The sequence below is a fragment of the Bacillus rossius genome, chromosome 18 (assembly GCF_032445375.1).
Source record: "Bacillus rossius redtenbacheri isolate Brsri chromosome 18, Brsri_v3, whole genome shotgun sequence".
Classification (NCBI taxonomy): domain Eukaryota; kingdom Metazoa; phylum Arthropoda; class Insecta; order Phasmatodea; family Bacillidae; genus Bacillus; species Bacillus rossius.
In genome coordinates, this window is record NC_086345.1 from 28212766 (window position 1) to 28234794 (window position 22029).

At 42.7% G+C, this 22029-nt stretch overlaps 1 protein-coding gene across 2 annotated transcripts; it reads right to left on the reverse strand.

Moving 5' to 3' along the window:
• Positions 1-165: 165 nt before the first annotated feature.
• LOC134541106 (uncharacterized) lies at positions 166-18427 on the reverse strand. Of its 2 annotated transcripts, none has more exons than XM_063384273.1 (11): positions 18074-18427; positions 16508-16807; positions 14513-14680; positions 12250-12656; positions 10826-11038; positions 9908-10135; positions 8947-9121; positions 7451-7623; positions 6327-6424; positions 2867-3128; positions 166-2091 (listed from the first exon to the last, which is right to left on the reverse strand). In XM_063384273.1, exons 1-11 carry the CDS (start codon positions 18213-18215, stop codon positions 1603-1605), a joined length of 2655 nt encoding a protein of 884 aa, XP_063240343.1. In that variant the 5' UTR covers positions 18216-18427; the 3' UTR covers positions 166-1602. The 2 variants fall into 2 exon arrangements, with proteins under 2 accessions (XP_063240343.1, XP_063240342.1); XM_063384272.1 differs by having other exon boundaries at positions 8947-9151.
• Between the last annotated feature and the right edge of the window lie 3602 nt (positions 18428-22029).

Below are 22029 nucleotides of genomic sequence, written 5' to 3' on the forward strand. Positions count from 1 at the left end.
TGGACTAAATTGGATTACACGGTTGCATGTGAAAAAAATCAGTGGAATTCTATCATACCTTAGTATTTTGTTTGCATTTTGCAATTATGGTTTTACAACAGCCAGAAAATTCCAGTCAAAAGAAGCAGGGAGAAAAATTACATACAATACCTATAAGAACATACAAGAGATTTAAAATATTTTAATACATAATAGAGAATACAAAAAAATAATAACATGCTGTGAACATTTATCACCCGTCACAAGCACGCAGAAATATCAAGTTAAATGCAAAACTGTGCACTACGTCCACACTTTAACCGATGCTGCACATCTAAGTATTACATTTTTACAAACAAATTACCTCACATTTCAAACCTTTGTTCTTCACAAACACTAAGTAAATATCTCAGTAAACCGTCAAATTGGACCACTTTGTACCTAGTGATTCTGACTGTGGTGTCAGTCGAGATCGTTCGTAACTCCAACAGACGAATTGCACTCACAGCTCTGAAAACCTATTTACACAACTTACTACATAAAATAGGTATTCCAAAATTCCAGTCTTCAACAGTTCCATTCAAGTTCGACAAGAATTAGTACCACCATCTTTCCACTGAGAAGATCCAATTGCATGGAACACATTTTAGGTACTAAACACACACACACCAAAAACTTTTGGATGTACAAGCAATTCACATTTCAGTGCCTTCAGTAGATGCTTTTCCGTAAACACTGCAAAAATAAAAACTTCCAACGTACCGCAGCAATGTCAGCTATATACGCACACAACACAGCATAACTCACAATGTTCAAGTATTTACAAGAATAATTCTCAGGCAATTCCTCCAGCAAAACTTTGTTCGACTGGCCATTTGCTATGAAGGCGAGGGATGTAATGGTTTTAATTGTTGCAAATAATGAAGAAATTTCTGTACATAAACTACGTACAGTATGAAGAACACACAGTCTTTAAAAAAAAAAGATTTTTTATCCTTGCAATATTTTACGAGCAAGCAGTTATTTACTTTTGTGCTAGTTCTTAACACTGACGTGCTTTGCCTTGCAGATCTTATAGCGTCATGCCAAATATGTTCAAGGGTAACAAACAGTCCGCAAAACACGTGAAAAGCAGTGTATCACAAAATTCCCATTCCTAGGCACAGATGGAATTAAGTTGCACATTTCCAAAAAAAATATTTTACTGAAGAGAACTTGCCACAACAGCACCACACACATGGCACAGTCAGAGCTAGCGATACAGGACAAGGCTTCGTCGAAACAGTTTCATTTAAATTTTCATGAACTAACTCGCACTTCCTGATTTTCCCTGATTTTTTCCAGGAATTAAAAAATTGCCAGAAAGATACCAGTTTAGCCTTTATTTCTCTGAAGCGAGACTCGTGATGGGGTCACACATGAATCAATCATTCTGCCCGTTTACCGTCGTGTCCCGGACGCAAAAAACCAACGGTGCTCCAAACATCAGGAGCGTGTCTCAAACAACGGAACAGGTGAGATATTTTTTGGTGATGTTTGACGGCGACAGGTCTCTCCTGAACTGACGCTCCGGCGAATACATTCAACATAGCACATGCAGCGATGTAACGGCTACTCAGATCGTCAGTAACAGTCGGTGACGAGATCGCCGGGGTCCCCGTGGGCGAGCAGTATGTCGTCCAGCAGGCAGCCCAGGCCCTCGCCGCAGTCGTCCAGCCAGCGCGCGCGCTCCGACACCAGCTGGCGCAGGTCGACCGCGCCCAGGGCCGACAGGAAGTCCCGGGCCGCCATCGGCGCGACGGCCACCCTCCGGGGCGCGGCGGACACGCTCGTCCGGTCCGCGAACACCCGCGCCAGCAGGCCCATGTCTGACTCGCTGACGATGTTCTCTATGACCTCGTCGGGGTCCGGGACGACTCCGTCCTCTGCGGACAGCTCCCACGCATCGCCGTTGAGGGGGCGCGCCGCCTCCTCGTCCCCGTCAGCCGGTCCGGGCGCGCCCCCCGCCGGCAGCAGGTCGTACTGCGACAGCAGGGCCGACAGCGACGTGACGACGGCCGAGGCCTTGAACACCACCTGCAGGTCGCAGTCGTGGATGGCCGACAGCAGCACCTGCCACACACACACAGGACAACACCGCGTGTGACATCCCGTCCGTAGATGATACCGACCCGTGTAACGTAAGATCAAGAAATTAATAAAAAATAAATCACTGGTAAACCTCATTTTTACACACAGTGAAGTCCTGTCAATACAAATCACGCTGATACGAAAATCCACCAGATCCAAGCAAGTTAATCGTTGTAATTGTAAAGATTTAAAAAAAAAAAAAAAAAAAAAAAAAAAAAAAAAAAAAAAAAAAAAAAAAAAGTCTAATTATTAACATATTTAATTCTTTTTTTTTAAGTTTCATAGGCTGTATCACATAAAATCTCAATGCTTTTAGAGATATATATTTTACTACACGCAGGTGCATTACAATAATTGTTCGGCACTAATTAGTTCAGAATAGCGGGACTACACATTGTGCTTCGAGGGACCAGGACAAAAGTATGTAAAAAGTGAGAAAACATATAAAAAGGAAAAGTGCTCAAACATGTTTTTATCATCTCACTCAAATAAAAACAAGAAGCTGATTGGATATATTCCTAATTTAAGTTTAATATAAGATTATACGTGAAGTGAAGAGTCAAAAAACGAAATGCAATTTAAATTTAGCAAAAGTTCTGGTGGAAAATAAGGTTTTGTGACTTTCAACACAGTTTATATATGTATATTCCAGGACCTTTTCATCTCTTTCATTATTAGTCCTTTAGTTCTGTTACTACTCCGTGATCTGCGCGCTCTCTATCGCAACCGCGCGACGCGGAGACGAGACGAGACGCACCTGCAGGCAGCCGTGCCGGCCCAGCTCCTCCAGGGCGCGGCCGATGCGCGCCCGCACCTCGCCCTCCGTCAGCGTCACGATCTTGCGGTCCTCCCGGGAGAACGTGACGGCCGGGAAGCGCCCGTCGATCATGCCCTGGTCGCCCAGCCGCTGCTCGATCACCTTCTCCCAGAAGCAGAGCGCGCCCAGCTTCACCTCCCAGTAGAGGTCGCTCGTGGCGGCGGCCGCCATCGCCGCAAACACCCGCCCCTGCGACGCCCCGCTGCAACGCCCCCCCGGTCCCTCCGTCACACTACGAGCCAACTGAGGACCTTACCAACTAATGAATGTTCATGAAAAATGAAAAATCAAAATGAAGTTTCCCGCCAGAGACTGGGTCCGCATGGATGCAGGGTGTCCACGAGGAAAAAATATTTTGTACCAACTTAGGCGAGAAAAAAGTACTAGATTATAATTTGTTATGGTTTTTAACAATTTAGGAAGTTATTATGACATTGCAATGCTCGAACTTAAATACCACACCACACACACGCATACATTCCGTAGTTTTTTAAAAATAATTACGCTTAATAATAAAACATATTGGAGTTACAATAATATTATTATATTAAAGAAAAATGTACTAGATCTGTACCAAACCATTAAAAAAAGTTATAAAAGTACTAGATCTAGTACGAAAGTACTAACTGTGGAGACCCTGCGTGGATGGAACCCCCGTTCCCGCCCGCTTGGAGAGTATGCGAGGTGAATTGAGACGGGGCATGGGTCAGCGATTGAATGAAATGCTGGGGAAAATGAGATCAGGACGAGAAAACTCATGGGTAGAGACCTGAAAAATTCGCTATCGCGATAACGCAAATAATAACGAGAATTTAAGCATTTTCACATGTAAAACGCGAATTTCTGCACTTTTAATTGAAAACGCCTATTTATCATGGTTTTGGCACATTATAAAGAAATTTTGTTAAATCCGCCTAAAAATTACATATCAAAATAAATATGTATCGTAATTAATTATAAATACGTATATTTACAATTATTTTCCGTAAGTGCATTACTTTTCTAGATACTACGGTTATTTTGATTTCTTAGTTTAGTCGCCATCTTCCTTTTCTCAACTTGTTCACTTGTTGCACTATAAAAATATAATGTTCAATTTCTTTCGTAAATTGTTCTCATATTCTTATAACATCGATTAAATTTACTTTTATATTTTTAACGGTGCCTTTACGTTTGGGTTGAAAATAAATCAGCTGGCTAAGAATGTTTGAGATTTCATGTTGGTCACTCTGTTTTGTTCGTTATTATCATATAAACAAGTTTCTTCTGACAAAAACTTTAATACGTAAATTACGTTGTAGTATAATACGAACGACAATATTTATTGTTAAATAATTATTGAAATTAATTTTTAAACTTTCCTATACCCATATTTTAAAGTTATAGTTGAATAACACGAAAGAGACATACAACAAGTATGGAACTTCAATCGTAACCTCAAAATATGAAATCCTACGACGCTGTAAACAAGTTTGCCGCGAAAACCAATTATTTTATCAACGAGTAACGTAGCTAGTGCGATTATATGAGGTGTTTGTTTTCGTTGTAGTTTTCTGGATTTTGAGCATTGCTTTAAAATAATTGTACAGCTAATGTTAAACTAAGTATAAAGTTACCCATATTTTGTTTGAAATGCCTAAGCCTCCCGTAAATGCGTGTATACGGGCGGAAGAATTCAAACGTTAAGGTTTCTACGCTTCTGATCCAAAAACTTTAATGTGCAGACAATGCATCTGCACAGTTACATACTAAAAAAGAGACAAGAACAGCAGAAGTTAGTGGGGTCGTTACCACAACGCCGAAATACCATAACGCCGAATGTCAAAATTGACCACAACGCTGACAGCTAGAAAACTGCTGTGTACCACAATGCCGAAATAACTGAATGAATTTGTGTGTGTTTCTTAAATGTACCTAATGCCGAAATACAACAATGAAACCTAACCTAACCTAGCGTAATATAACCTAACTTAACTTAACCTAGCCTAACCTAACTTAACCTAGTCTAACTTAACCTAGTCTAACTTAACCTTGTCTAACCTAACCTAACCTTTGTAGCAGTCCTGCAATGACATTTTTCGGCATTAGTGTATTTCGGCGTTGTGGTACACAGCAGTTTTCTAGCTCGGCGTTGTGGTCAATTTGGCATTTCAGCGTTGTGGTGTGTTCCCAAGTTATTTTTTGTAAACAATAATTCGTAATTTTGTAAAAAAAAAAATCAGTACCAGTTTTAAAGTAAGGAAAATAATACCTATTTTTGAAAAAAAAAAAAAAAAAAAAAAACCCTATTTTTGAGAAAAATAACATCTACTTTTTCAGGTCTCTACTCATGGATCGCGGTGGAAGGCCAGTGTTCCGGCCACTCTACCATTGCACTCTCCTGAATGTTAATCTCAGATTGAATACTACAGCTTGTTCACCATTTTGCACTTTCATTTAAGCTTGCCACAAAAAATATTTCAGTTTTAAATACAGATAATATCTGGAAATTAAGATACCCTTCTGTCTTACTCATATCCGGAGCTAAGCAATATTTGAAAATTCTCGTCAAATCGTTTGTCTCTTTATTTTAACATCTCCCGACTCCGTGCTACAAAGATATTTTGCGTTTGAAGAAAACATCTTCAAATGTCAGACGACTTTGTTGCATTTTATGAAGATTTCTATGTCAAAATAATGTTGGTTTCCATTTTTTCTATTCATAATAATATAATTTTTTGTATTATCTATGATTTTATTACTCTTTTTATATATAAATTACGGTTTTCTTTAGTTTCCAGTCCCAACTGAACATAATTTATATGTATGTATTTTTATATAAAATTGTACTTCGACTTACAAGGTTATCACTCGGTCATACCTATCGCGAATGTTCAGGGTATTACTGTACACCCATATATAAATATAGACAATTTATATTCGAGTAGAGCTGGTATGGAACCCGTTTTTTTTGGGGGGGGGGGGGGGATGAGGGGGGGAACACATATTCACTGAAACAACGGTTGGGAAATTACTTTTACCAGTTTTTCGAATTTATCACATTAGAGTACATGTCAATGTGCCTAATTTTTTCTTAACAAAGTATTTTCAAAGAAAAAAATGCATTTTAACCAAATTCAATACATGGCTCTGATCAAAAAAAGAATATCTTCAGCAGTTTGAACTATAACTATTTCTGTACAATCACAAACAATTACTTTATTCAGAATACATTTATATTTAATGTGCGACTGTAAACTGAGCTGGGACATCAAAAAACGTAACGCGAGTAAGCAAAAGTCTGCTGGAAATTTAACTTCCGTGACTGCCAGCCCTGATACTGTCTATTCCGGGGCTTTTCCCGCGACCTGCGGACGCCCCGTGAGCGCATGCATGCAGTGTGGAGAGAGTTCACCCGTACGGTAGGCCTTGGTGCTGGTAGATCTCCTTCAACAGCAAGGCCGCTTCACGACGAACCAGTCCCTCGCTCTCCTTGGTCAGAATGGAAACCATCTTGTCCTGGAATAATAATAATAATAATAGTAGTAGTAGTATAGTGGTAGTAGTAGTACAGCAGTAGTAGTACAGCAGTAGTATAGTAGTAGTATAGTAGTAGTACGGCAGCAGTATAGTAGTAGTATAGTAGTAGTATAGCAGTAGTATAGTAGTATAGTAGTAGTAGCAGAAGAATTTAACTCCCAAAATGACAATCTGTACGATAAAAACACACTAAGAATTTTTTTTTTTTATTATCACCTTTTCCCACCTTAAGCTCATCAGAGACAGCAAGGCTGTCCACAGAAATCCTTGATTTCTCTGAATTTTCCCCGACTTTCTCTAACCAAAATTTCAAATTACCCTGAAAGAAATAAAAGACAATAAATACAGCCTCCACCCACCACCCCTGTAGCTGTACTATTACAAACAGAACCTTGCATTAGCCTTTTTACAGCACGTGTGACGATGCACTGAAACACTATCTACAACAACAACAACAACAACAATAATAATAATAATAATAATAATAATAATAATAATAAATAATAAATCTGAGTGGTGGGAGATTGGAGCATGACATGAAATTTTCACCTTATATTACAAGCACCGGGAAGTTTCCATAAATTTTCCGATATTTCAAGTAGATTCCATGACTTTGCCTAACCAATTACAACCTGCTCTCTCACACACACAAACTCTCTCTCTCTCTCTCTCTCAGACTCACACACCCTCTCTCTCACTCAAGGTCTGTGAAATCACAGTCTTCTTTTGCTCCCCAGGGGTTGTGAAAGTCGGGAGCAAATGAAGTTAGGTCAAAAAAAAAATGCATAGTAACTTATATGAACATTTTGTCACATTTGTGTTGTAGCAACGTCAACATGGACATGGGCGGGAAACGCTACGGATACGCGATGCTAGACTTCTTGTCATTATAATGTTGAAATATGATGAATCCAACATAAATAAAATAACTGACTTTTGTATCAAATAGGTAGGTATGTGTTTCGTTTCAAGAGCTCCAGACTCTGACTCGCGGGCGGGACCCACCGGCAGCTCCCGGGAGGCGAGGCAGGCGTCCCAGAGGCGCGGCACCCGCACCATGGTGCCCAGGCACTTGAGCGCGGACGCCCGCACGTAGCTCTCCCCGTCGCCCGCGGCCGCCGCCAGCGCCAGCTCGCACAGCCCGCTCTCCAGCACCAGCTCCTGGAACGACGGGAAGCCTGTAACACACGCACGGCACAGATACAGTTTCACAAAATTCTTGCGGCTGTCACTTTGTGACACAGCACAACTCCTGCCCTCTGCTGTTAATATCTTAACTTATTTCCGATAATTTTTTTTTTGTTTGTTCATAATTAATTTGTATTCGTGTTTCTTTTATCATGCATAAATATCAAAATATTTTTATTGTGCTAAAATAAAATTAATAATGTTCGCAGGCTTTCACGGCCATTGTCCGAAGTAGCTTGGCTTCTGGTTTGTAGCCGCGTCCTTAGGCGAATAATGCACCGACGTTTCGGTCGACATTGCAGTGGCCATCATCAGGGAGCAGTTACCTTACAGAGTAGTGCCTACAGTAGGTTAACTGCTCCCTGATGATGGCGACTGCAATGTCGACCGAAACGTCGGTGAATTATTCTCCGAGGACACGGCTACAACCCAGAAGCCAAGCTACTTGTGCTAAAATAAATATTGATTAATCTTTATTAATTTTGATTAGTTTATACATACAGTTTAAGGTATGTTATTTTTAATTATTATATTTTTTACCTTTTTTCTGGTCTGTTAACACACATACACTTGCGTCTGGAAAAGTCTTCAAAGTCTTCAAAGTTTGAGAACGTTTAAACAGAAATGAGGGCAGTAGTGGGACACTTTTGAGCCCTGAAGGAAATCTTTTTCGAAATGAAAGCATTCGAGGGCTTCGTATCCAAAACAGTTGTCAACATTCAGTAAATCTCGTAGTCCTGCAGTATGTATGCAAAAAATGTGGTTTTTATTTTATATCTCCGATTCCTGTCATCATAGCGAGATAAAATATAAACCAGTTTTTAAGTCAAAAAATTAAGTTTCTTAACACAAAAAGTTTAATTCAAAAATGGTCCACTAGTTTTTGTGTGATGCTCAAACAAGCAGACAGATACAGTTTTACAATAGTATAGATAATTCTCTTTGGCTGTCGCAGGTAAAAAAAAATATAAATATATATAACTGCATGAATGCGAGCACTAAATTACGCCAGTGCACAAATATGCAATTATGCAAGCATGCAAGTGTGCTGCGTCATTTCTACCTCTCCCCTGCCGTCTTCCCTCACGCAATCGGAACTTTCGTAATGCTCAAAAATTGTAGCCTCCTCGGCAAAGAAATTTTACATAAGATAAAAAGAGCTTTCATAGTTGAAGGATTAAATTTTTTTAATTTGAAGAAAAACCGGGTGTTTTCAGTGGACAGGGCGGAACGCTCACCAGAGCGGGACACCTGAGAGGCGAGGGGAGTGGCGAGGGGAGTGGCGAGGGAAGGGGCGAGGGGACGGGGCTCACCGGCGCGGGACACCTCGGTGACGGTGCGCAGCAGCTCGAGCGTGCTGTCGCGCACGTCCCAGCTGGGGTCGTGCAGCCGGCGCTGCATCAGGGGCCCCAGCTCCTGCAGCGAGGAGCCGCTCACCGTGTCCACCAGCAGGGCCAGGTTGGGGGGCAGGTGGTTGCGCACCGCCACCTGCATCAGCCCCAGGGCCCGCACCGCCACCTGCCGGCACGCCCCAGATGCGGTCACGGCCGCACATCGCACTCGACCACGCGTTCATCTGAGACATTCGCCCAAACTGTCCGGGTATCAGGGAAGGAAGTGTAATGTCTTTAATCAAGCACGTTTGGGTCTAAAGCCACGCCGCGCTGGCGATCATTCAGGATCATGAAACGTCAGTCGAGTTAAAAAGAATAAAAATGTGAAAATGTGAAAGGTAACCCCGCTAAAGAAGCGAGGAACTCTGCACCGAAACGGAATCCAACAGCAACTATAAACTCTGATTAAGACCTAACATCACGGGCAGCACAGTAACAGCTGGAATCACTCAGAAAACACGCAAGCATCTCACTTGGCTCCGGGATTGCTGAACATGCCTGAACCACTAAATGCTGAGATTAAACAGTTGTCGCTGCTCAAGGAACCATTTCAGAATATTATTCGAATGATTTCAGGAGTACATCAGGATGGATGCGCCCACGAGAGTCCAACTTGTTCCAGCTCCACCACATCGCTCTGTCCCGAGGTCACCCGAGGCGGATGAGACGGGGCGAGACCGAACGAATCGGTGGGAGAAACGACAGCAGCGTAGGGTGTTTTAGCAAAGAAATTCATTTTTTCTGATATATATTACTGAATAACTTGGGTTAACTTTAAAGCAAATGGAATTCAAAAGTTTTCCGCAACTACAGCTCACTGAAGTAACTGTACGACCGAGGCAAGCGCCCAGGAGAACCCCGGGGGCCGATGCGGACTCACGTTGGACGGGAGCGAGGCGTCCTTCAGCAGCATCTCCCCGAAGGCGAACACGCAGATGCTCTCCACGCTCTCCCGCCAGCTGATGCGGAAGTGGTCTATGAGGACGGAGAGGGCGTCGAGGATGGCCGACAGCAGGCTGGAGTACCTCTCGACGGGCTCCTCCGGCGGTCTCAGCACGACGCTCTTGAGGGCGTAGGCCAGCGCCTGGCACACCGTGGCCGCCCACTCCTGCGAGGGGAGGCAGTCCCGAGTCTCCGAGTCCCCCCCCAGACTCACCGTCGCTACCCCCTAGTGTGTGTTCCCTTCCCCCGCCGAGCTCTGACAACCTGCCCGCATCTGTGGACCTAGCTCGAAACGGTGTACCATAAATTATTTGGCTAATAACTCCTGTTTTATTCACAAGATATTTAATAAATTGTACGCCGTTTTTGGACGAACCATTCTTATGTAGCCTTCATCGTCAATCTCTTTAATTTTTTTTTGCGTATCATTCGCTAAATCGACAAAAATTACGGAATTCCCGAAACCCTGAAATATCTCGGGTTTCTATGGTTAGTCTTAGTATTAATCAAATATGAATACTTGCCTGTGTCTGTGGACCTAGTTTGAAACGGTGTATCATAAATTATTCTGCTTTAATAACTCCTCTTTTATTCACAAGATATTTAATACATTGTACACCGTTTTTTGACTAACCATTTTTATGTAGCCTTCATCGTCAAACTCTTTAAATTTTTTTTTGCATATCATTCGCTAAATCGACAAAAATACGGAATTCCCGAAACCCTGGAATATCTCAGGTTTCTACGATTTGTCTTAATATTAATCAAATATGAATAACAAACTATTCTTATTCAAAATCCCACACAGGCTTAAAACCAATACGTAATAGAAAAAAACTAATAGCATCACCCTTACCTTGTCCACGTAGTTTTTCAACTGCATTATGTAGTTGATGGTCAGGCTCACGTGCTCCAGGATTTTCTCCTTATCCGCCACCAAGGCGTCCCTGAAGGGGTACGCCAGCCGGACCGTCTCTTCGCTCGAGAAGTCGAAGATCTTCTGGGCGTAGTTCCACTCAAACACATCTTGAGATTGGTGTTTCTTCATGAGGCATATCATGGGCAGTATCTGTCCAAACAGGGCACCACACACCATGTTGACAAGCACAGGCCTTAGTTCTCAAGTCATACAGTAGACTTCCGATTATCCGGGTGCAGCTTAACCGGTCAGTGTGTTAACCGTGCCATATTTCAGATTCATAAATCATTAACACGAAACAAAATTTTTGACTATTTACATTTAAGTTTTTGTAATCTATTGATGAGACAGAGCATTTTATGCTGAGAGGCAATTCAATAAAACGAACGATAACAAAATTGTGGGATACAGTATAACTTTTGACTCGGAGAAGCTACGACGTTCGTTCGGGTATCAATAGTCAGCTCTCGTCAAAATCTATCCATTGCATACGTAAAAAATTATTTTTAAAACAGTTACTGTGGATATATATATATATGGTGTTAAAATAAAAAAAATATATCTAATGTCGGCCTATACTAGACATCTTAGTGTACAAACATGATTGTAACATACATAAAGTGGCGAATTCTATATTGTTTATAGAAAATATTACCAGTTACGTACACCAGTGGCGTAGCCAGGATTTGTGTACGGGGGGTGTTGAGAAGTATGCCCCCTCCCCGTATTAAAGTGGGGGGGTCCGAGGGCCTTCCCCCGGGAAAATTTTGATTTTAAGGTGTAAAATAGTGCTATTTTAGCAGTTTTCGGTTCTTAAATTTAAATATTGTAATGGTAAATTTTTTTATTAATTTTAATATGAAATTTGTTTCAGTGATGAATAAGAAATTAATTAAAGATTTTGTGCTGGGGGGGGGGGGGGGGGAGGGGGGGTTGAACCCCTAATAACCCCCCCCCCCCCCCCCCCGGCTACGCCCCTGACGTACACGTATTCACGTACAACACACGTCCACACCCCATTTTTTTCCCCCGTGTACTAAAGCCAATTTATGGTTATAATTTTCGGTACTTCCTACTTAAAAGAAGTTAGTTACGCCTCGCACTAACGTACGAAGGATGGGGTGCATCAAGAGTTTCCACTGGTCACCAAGGTCCAGAAAGTCACGAGAAAGTAGAAAAAACTAAAGGAACAGACATCAAAAAGTAAATGAAAAATTTTTTTTTCAAATAAAAATGCGAGCGAGTCTTTTCAGTATCTCGGTATAACAAGCAAACATACTAAAGCTAATTTCTAGTTATAATTTTGGTACTCTCCCACTTGAGAGGAGGCGGAGATACGCCTCGCAGGGAAAAAACCGCACCTGGAAACACAGCAGCTGGTCCTCCAGCTGGTAGAGCTTGGACCGGTCCTCGAACGTCGCATCGTCTACGCCGAACCTGCGGAAGTACACCTTGCACTGGTAGCAGGCGTAGAGCACGCTCGCCACCAGGCCGCGCGCCGTCAGCCACGACAGCACCTCGAACACCTTCGCCTTCAGGCGGCGGGCGTCGCGCGGCGCGAAGAAGCACGGCAGCAGCAGCGTCCTGAGCACCCCGCGCAGGGACGCCTCGTCGGCGGAGAGCCGCGCCGCCAGCCGCCACATGAGCGGCTCCAGCCCGCGGCGCTCCAGCGCGAGGAGGGTGGCGTCAGCGCCCGGCCCCGACACGGCCCCCTCCAGCACGCTGCTCGCCAGCAGCACGGACGCCTGCACGCCGTCGCCGTCGCCCCCTGTACGGCAACACCGCACTTTCAGTGTCGGCCGAACTGCAGTAACAAGGTAGCTTGGCTTCACATCATTTTTTAGTCACAACATATGTCAGTGGTGTACTGCAACATGTTATTTGTTTTGACAGATTAATTATTATTATTTATAATTTATTTATTGTTTGCTCTATGTCTAATATGTGATTTGTTTTCAGAAACGGTAATTTATTTTATGTGTATCTATGAGAAAGTGACTCTATGGATTTTTCTGGACTATTTGAAATATGTATTGTTGGAACCCCTCTAAGGACTAAATGAACTTTAAGACGGTAAACGGTAAAATTAACGCCGTTATTTTGTAATAAATTTTTTTTTTTTAATTATTTCTTGATTTAAATTTTACGTGAAATTTTGTAATCCGCGCTATTGTTGCGTGCGGATTTCACGTTTTATTAAGTATTTAATGTAACTGATTTTGGTTTTCGGCCAATCACGGGCCGCCATTTGAAAGTTAAGTTAACTGGCTTAATTTAAGAAGCTAGAAAAGAAAGTTCTATAATGGCCAGCTAAGAAAGCTGTAGCTTGTGACGTCGACGGTAATAAATCCTACAATTTAGCTAATGAGCTGTAGGCATCCCGAACCGAGGATGATTAATTATGTATTCTAGGGAGTCTAGAACATAATTTAAGATTTATCTAAAAAGATAAATGACCTAGGAGTGTAAAGCGTGAGTAATTAAAAGTGCCAAAAATTTGTTTCCTCCACTTATGCACATCGTTTCGTAACTCCCGTTTTTCGTCACATCACCATCAAAAACAAATGTAAACATTGATATTTTGAAGTAATTTGACATTATCTACGATATAAACGATATTTTGATACGAATTTAACTGTTTTACACACTATTACATCAACTCAGAGGTCCTACAGATTGAGAGACTCTGAGCTCTACAGACGATATTTCGAACCTTACTAGCCGAGGAAAATTTAATTAAGATCACTAAAAACATATAGTAAAACTGTGTAATTTCGACGAACCCTAAATAAAGACTTGTTAAGAATTAAATGTGTGCATCATAACTCCTGATGATTGGATTCCATGTGGGATCTGTGATGCCAAGTACCAGTTAGGTTTTGAATATAATTAGTAATTAAATAAATATAATTAATAAGAGTAAATTTTGAACCCATTTTCGTTTGCAATAAATACATTATATATTTTATTTATGAATGTTGTGTTTTGTCATTTATAATTTCATTTGCCTTAGTGTATGTCTATGTATATTTGTACCTTTGTTCAATTAATACCTAACTGTGGCCTACATAACATCATCACATACCATTGGAGAGCCACATAAATAATATCGATTTTTTTCACAGTTCAACACAGCCCAACGTGTTATGTATGTTTATCTCCATAGAGGTGGGGCCATTCACACAAGTGTATATAGAGTGTGTGGGTGAGAAGCAGCCGCACATAACCATTTGACAACCCAAGTGGTGCCTAGTTAGTTCCCCCACATATCTAATTGGCTACCCAAGTGGGGCCATTTCCTTCAAAACACAAGTAGGAAGAATTTCTGCACATACATATCTATTTGAAGGTATACACAAGAGTTTCCACACAGTGGTATGTAAAAATTCATCACCTAGCTATGACTTACCAGCGATGTCAGACCTAGGTCATGTATACACGTGGTCAAAATAACTTCACTTACTGCTACCACAGCATGTCGGTGACGCGAACCCATAAGTTTTGCCCCTACCAAAAATGAAGTTTTCAATTCAAAAATTTATCAAGGAGTTTAATAGGACCCGTGGTGTAGTTTAAGGACACTAAAGGGCGCCAAGGCAATGCAGAAATGAAGGAGTATCGAACCCTGGAGACTCAGCGGCTCCAGAATGTGGCCCAGGACCCGCTCGCAGCCGTCGCAGTCGGGCGTCGCCTGCAGCCGGGCCACCAGCCGGCCCACAAACCGGTGGCCCTCCCGGCTCACCTGCAGGCACTTGGTCTCCAGCGAGGACCGGACCACCCGCTCCCAGGCACCTGCGAGGGACACGCACACCCCCACAACTCACAACCAGCCCAGCGTCCAGGTTTCTGCAACAATTTATTGGGTAAAAGTGCCAGGGTTGTTAGCCCTAGCACGCACGCATACCTGCCGGTAATGCCTCCCCCTTACTCCCGGCCTGATATTCGGGCTAGGAGCGGGTGGCAACCACACCTGTAGAACCGGATGTGTAAGGGATCGTCCATTAATCACGTGAGGCTTGTAAGGGGGGGGAGGGGTGTCGGGAAAAAATCACAAAATATCACAAGGGGGGAGGGGGGGTGTAGAGAGATATCACGTGTACTTATTTTTTCTCCCGATTTCTACTAAACCGAAAAGCGATGCGTGACCTTGACTCACCGTAGCCAGGCAACAATATCCCCGCCCGCCGCAACATGAACCACCCGGCTCGGCTTGCCAGTCGCCAGTAAGACTGTGATTTTGGCGCCGAATACATGCGTTAATCAGATACAAGCCTTTCCTTTATTATTTCTATGCCAGTGAGAATAAACCTGCAACCTTAATGTGTGTCTGGACATTTTTATCACTGTGCTTAATTTTTCAGAATTAAATTATATCATACCTATATTTAAAGATAATATTCTGAAATTTTTAAAAATATTTTGTACAAAAAAAATACACGTGATTTATTGGGGGGGGGGGGGGGAGAGAGAGAGAGAGAGAGAGAGAGTAATCTAAAACCTCACCACAAATCACTAGGGGGGAGGGGGGGTTAAAAATTTGCTTAAAAAAACATCACGTGATTAATGGACGACCCCTAAGGGGGTAGGCCGGACTGAGTGTTTCCAGCGAAGGGGGAGTCTCCACTCCATGAGTCCCAACCTGACCCCCAGTCCTTATCTGGACCTCTCCTTTCCCAAGGGATCTGCCACTGGGGACTGAGTCCCCCACCCTGTCGGCGTAGCCCCTGTTGGAAAACCAGCGGTACCATGAGGAGGTAGGGGTCGCCTTGTTCCCGAGAGGCTACGTATTACGCATCAGGGAATCTTTCCGCAACAATGTTGGGCGCCAGTCTCGGATACTAGGACAGCATGTCCCGACACCTCAAGCGACTGCATCCCGTCTCTGCAGTAACGAGAGTCATAGTTACTCCCGCCAGGTGCGGCCTGCGGTCATTCAAGTGAAACTTCTCCGGACGCGACGGGAGCAACATTTCAAGGCAACGTTTTCCCGCGAAACACTTCTGACGCGTAAAAGGACAGAGAATCGGTACGTACTTGTTTCCAATCATCGTGTAAAACTGGCACTTCAATAACCTAGTTTAGCAATAACAGTTTCATGATTAGGTAAGTGACATTAAAAAATATATTGTAGATTTGTGTAAACGCTTGGTTAGATTAGCTACGTTCCAAAATATTGTGAAAAACATGTCAAGGTTACTTAACTACGTTTCTGCTTGAATGCTACTATCTTGTAGAGGTTTGCCAGTCTATGTACTTACAAATGATAAAACAAACAAGTGCTAACCACTTACAAATGATAAAACAAACAAGTGCTAACCACTTACAAATGATAAAACAAACACAATAATATTTATTTAAAAATTTTTGAGTTACTGCGCATTATTATTCTAGCACAGCAGAAAATTTTTTTCTTTCAAATAACAAACTTGAAACATGTTCACAATCAAGTTAAAAAAACATAATATGAAACCAGCTTAGTAAAAAAAAAACCTATTAAAATAAAAACAATGCCATTCAGATTAATTTTTTTTGTTTTTAGTTTCATCTGTTTGGGGGCGGATGGAATATTCTGGGCCACCTGTCTGCTGGTACGTCACGGATTGTCGCGAGTGTGCTCACCGGAGTCCATGACCCAGCGGCAGCCGTCGTCGTGCCGGAGCAGCTCGCCCAGCAGGGACACCCGCGCCAGCCCCACGGACCCGCTCCGGTCCGCCTCCGCCTGCAGGGAGCCCAGCAGCCGGTCCAGAGTCCCGGCGCTCCGCAGGGGCGCGAACTTCCCGGGGTCGGCCGCCACGACCCCGGCGAGGCGCAGGGCGAAGGCGGCCACGCTCGGGTGGGGCGGGGCGCCCTCCCACGCCCCGGCCACGTGTCCCAGCCACTCCAGGCAGAAGGGCAGCCTCGCGAGGGCCGGGCCTTCCCCTGGGGCAAGGATCACCGCCAACCAGGGGCGTAGGAACCACGGGAGACATGTCCCCCTGAACCTTTTGGGTGGAGGGGACTGTCCCCCCAACTTTCTAGACCGTGATATTTTTATTTTATAACATTATTCTGCCCAACTTTATTTGTAATTTCTTCACTCATCAAATTTTATCTTAAGGAAACAATAATAATTTTAACATAGATGTATCCAATGGTTAGATACAAAATAGCGCTTAAAAAACTCTATTTTCCACTTTTAAAATCAAAATTTTCCGGTGGAGGACTCCCGGACACCCCATCTTAGTAAGAGGGGAATGGGTTTACATGACATCCAAATCATTATTTGTCACAAACCCCCCCCCCCCCCCCCCCCCCCAAACTTTATGAACACAGCTACGCCAATGCTGCCAACTGATGTACAACACACGGAACTTGGTGGGAGTAACCACGGTGCTGCCATCTGTGGCGAACAGCGTGAACCAATGTTAACAAAGCCAAATGAAGAATATAGTATCAACTGTCTAATGAATTTTAACAAGACGGGCAGTATTTTAATAAGATTCCTTGTATAAAACCAGGTCCAAAGCTGGGGTTTGGTGTTATTTCAATTATTTTTTTTTTTTTTTTTTTTTTTTATCAGAGCCGTTTCATTACATAGTTTAACCCTTCAGTCTGCAAATCAAATGATTCTATAGTCAACACTGCTGCTCAGACAGCGAATTCTAGCGGCGGGTGTGTTAACTATGAGTGAATAGTATCAACAAATGTGGATGGAAAAAAAAAAATTGGGTATTTTTATCATGCTCAGCATTATTTTAAAGAATTCTGTGTTAGATTTTGTACGTTATATATTGTGTATTTGCAACATGAGAATACATGAATTTGCTTGTTACCGAGATACTGAAAGACTAGCTCACTTTTTATTTAAAATTTTTCATGACTTTTGTGTCTATTCCTTTAGTTTCTTTACTTTTTCATGACTTTCTGGACCTTAGTGACCAGTAGAAACTCTTGATTCACCAGCAGTTGTCCGAGGGTACAATTATAGGCAATAATAAGCTTCGGGGAAATTGTATTTTCGGATATTAATTTGCTTTTCACGGTATGTACTCAGGTGCAAGATAATTAATTACTTTTAATTATCATGTATATTGAGAGGAAGTAAGAAACGTTACCACTTTTTTTTTTTCTGCATAAGCCGCACATACAGACAGTTGCGCAACAGGACGTTACGTCCCAAATTAACAGATAAATAAAAATGCATACCTGATTTCGTATTTTCAGAGCCGTTCAATAAGCCAATTAGCTTCTGCAAATAAAGGTCATCGCTATCGGAAACTTTGTAGTTGACATCGCTAAATTTATACAAAACACGTTTCAACTTTTCTGCAACTAGTAGATGGGCCATTTTTGTCTTGCAGATCAAAGTATTGCAAGTTGCTTTACGATAAAAAACATATCCGGCTATTTAGCGCTAATAATGAAACACGTATTTTACATGACGGGTCTTGATAGCATGAATTTTATTTTATTTTTTTTTGTTACGTCAGATCATCTGAAAACAACATAAATATATCAAAACCATTATTTCAAAAAGCCATTTTCAAAACAATTGTCAGAATTAAGATTATATCATATACTGGACTATGACAATATGGGAAAGTCATAGAAAAAATGGGAGATACATTACGAAACGCATTCTAGCGGCAACATGTAAACCTACGGCGTTAGCGCATTTGTAATAAAGGTATTTTGGTAATTTTGAATGTACGTTTTTCACGAATTGTATGCTTTTGTAATTATATATTAATACTATAAAAAAATGTTCAATGTTTAGTTTAAACAATTACGATTCTTCTAACAGCTCGTGGTGTTTTTAAAGTTAAATTTCTTAAGGCATTTTGGTGCCGAAGTCATATGTGTGTATTGGAAATAACCTATTTTTATATTCTCTTGGAATGAGCAACGGGAGACATATCAAGTGTATTCGTGTGCTAAATAAATCTCTGTGATAGCAAAGATATTTTGGAATTAATTTTATAGACTTTACCTGGCACAAAGAAAAGTACAAACATTTAAAAAAAAGTGTGGAGTACATGTGCGACAGCCGACAAAAGCTAAACTTCTCACTTATCAGTTATAGATATTGCCGTCACCCGGCCTCTGTATAGTACCTGATGGGCGCTACGGGCGTCGTGGTGCTGCTATTATCTGGGGGGGCGCCAGGCTAGTGAGACATTAGGCTGTTGGTAATGGGTCGTGGGTACTCTACCCCCGCATGCCCCGCCAGGTACGCGGTTTGAAATCTATCCTGAACTTCCCTACTTGGTTGTGAGGCCGCTCGGCCGTGTGGAGGACGGAGTGGTGCGGAATAATCGTAAGCGACACCGGTTATGTTAAATTGGCGTTTAATCCATGGACTTCTCCGGTGGTACGCATGGGTACGCTGTACTCCCTATACATACACTATGCGGTGGCAGAACCACTACAAAAACTATGCGAATGCGCTATGCGGCGTCTGATCCGTTGTACAGTTACATTGGCAGACGCTGATTACAGAACAAAACACGACACTAACATAACATTGTGAATTTGCCGCGGTAGTTTCGCAGGGGCGCGGTTGCTACTGCTCTGGAAACGGCCAGCACCGAAAGTTAACTTTCTTAGGGGGCTCAGTGAGCATGATCCTAAATTACACTTTACACTTACATGAGGTTGTAGCCAGCAGGCGTATGTGCGGCGGTCTTAGCGAAAGCGAGTTGGCTGCATGGTCCGCGACGTGGAATCACTAAGGAAACAGTCGAGATAAACCTGGGTCCCCGAAATACATGCCGAGTCGACGTGAGCAGCAATGAAGTAAAAGGGTTTGGATATTAAATCAAGTACCTACAGAGTGAACGATCGGTGGAACAAAATTGAAGGCTGCTCACGGACACATGTCTTGACCTGGCGCGGAGTGGTTGGAGACTGCCAAACATGGCCGCCTCACAAGAGAAGGAAACTTTCACCTCCTTTGTAAGTCTGCGCCAAAAACTTCCAATAACTTAATTTGCTCTATTATAAGCTAAATACACGTTCCAGGTGCCCAAATAAAAGGTAGCGCCTGGTAATTGGGTGCTTAAGGTTTAACAACTGTTTTAGAGTATTTAATTATTTGAATTGTGGCATCAAGTTGGCTACTGTAAATTTATTAACATATTATCTCCCTGTGAACTGTATTAGTGGGAGTTCTCCTAATCTGACTTGATAATTGTCATGGGCACTTTAATTAAGGCCAGTGACCACAGTGACTTTTAATGAGGTTCGTTGTCTGCTCCATACGTGTGGTGCTCGCACGGAGTAGCTACGACACACTTGTTTAATGCCTGTTGATGCCGACCGCAAATGCTCCTCTATGTCGCTTAGACCGCTATGCCTCATCAACATCTCGCAAAGGCGTGTGCACCGATCGCGCTCGTGCGCGCAACAAAGTGTAGTTCATGCAACGAGGCGAATGCCAGGCAACGAGTGCTACGTCAGCAGAAGGGTCCGGTCGGGTGTGGCATATCCCTCCGCCGAACTACAACAAATGAAATTATGTATATTTTTCCACAGGTTTTTATTAGACATTATTCTCATCAATTAATATTTCAGTCCTTTCAAAATCATGTTTCACTGTGCGCCTTGTCCCGAACCTGGCCAGTTCAGTTTCCCGCGAAATTCACACGTTTCCTTGGTAGGCCTGGCGGGATTGAAGGGGGGTCGCGCGCGGCGAGACACGCAGTGTCCTTCAGGAGCTCGGATAGGCCGGCAGCCTTCACGCAACACGGAACCATCAACTCTTGCTTTCACCGACATGTAGTTTCAATAGTCATAATCTTTTCTTAATCTTTTACGTACAGTTCCGTGGTCGGCCTCAATTTACCATGAGGTATTTCACTTAAATAAATCAGTGCTCCAAGATGAGTGTTCAGCATATTACGTAAGTACTGTGGGGAGTCTACGAGACGTTACGTCGGCGCTTCACGCAACAACTTAGCTTACCGACTATTTAGTTTTAGCCAGCACGGGGCAGCCAGAAGGCGACACGTGCCACCAAACGTACTAACGAATCAGTCTCTGGAACACATCTAAGAATCACGTACAGTCGCCGGAGATACGGGCCTACATGCCATTAGCCCAGTATAATAAGTATTGTGTAATAGTGAAGTGTTTTATTCGTCGAAGTATAATTTGTCATGTTAGAGTTTAATTCTAACCGCCGCACGGTATTGTGCCACCCAATGTACTAACGAATCAGTCCCTGGGACACTTCTAGGAATCACGTAGAGTTGCCGGAGATACGGGCCTACTTGCCAATAGCCCAGTATAATAAGTATCTTGTAATAGTTAAGTGTTTTGTTCGTCAAGGTATAATTTGTCATGTTAGAGTTTATTTTGTAATCCCCGCATCGTGTGCAAGAGTACGTCCTTCACGCGCAGTAAAATCGTGAGCCGCCACTGAGTAAGTGGGCTGCGCGTGTGACTAGTTGATCTGGGACAACCGTTACGGCCAGAACGGGCAGCTCTATGTATAGGGCTGTGCCGTAATAAATTCGTCAAGTATCCACCAGTAACTTTGTGTTCTACTTCAGGCGTCCCGAGTGGCCATAACAGCTCGGGGGGCCCTACTGCGTTAACCCCTACCTCTAGCCACAAGGCTGAACCCTCCCTGAGATCTCGAACCCAAACAAAAATCACGTAAAAATCGTAGGAGGTAGCGGGGACGGCGTCACTGTGAATTAATAATTGTGTCCTAGTGTCTTGTTCCTCAATTGTTTTATGGGGTCGAGCCCCCGGGGTTTCGTGCCCTTAAGTTTATTTAAGTTTAGTGGGGTCACGCGCAAGGCGCTCGCCCGTCTCATTCCCGCTGGGCTAGGGGTGCGCTCCGAAAACGAGATCTGGTACTAGCGGTGCGGAGCACAGGCTGTGAGTCCATGGTCAAGACGACGTCACAATAAATTATTCAACATTTCTGATAGAACAAGATAATATCATGGAGCTGGAATAGCGATGATAATTGAAATAGTAAGGATGCAGGTATTATCTCAAATGAAAAGTCTTTTCCACACAAATAAATTGTAGATTTTTTAAATACATGAAATAAATTTTTTTTCTTACATTTAAAACAAAAAGTTATTTTAAATAATTATAAAACATGAAGCTTGCCAATAATGATGATCGTATATTTATACTCCATTATA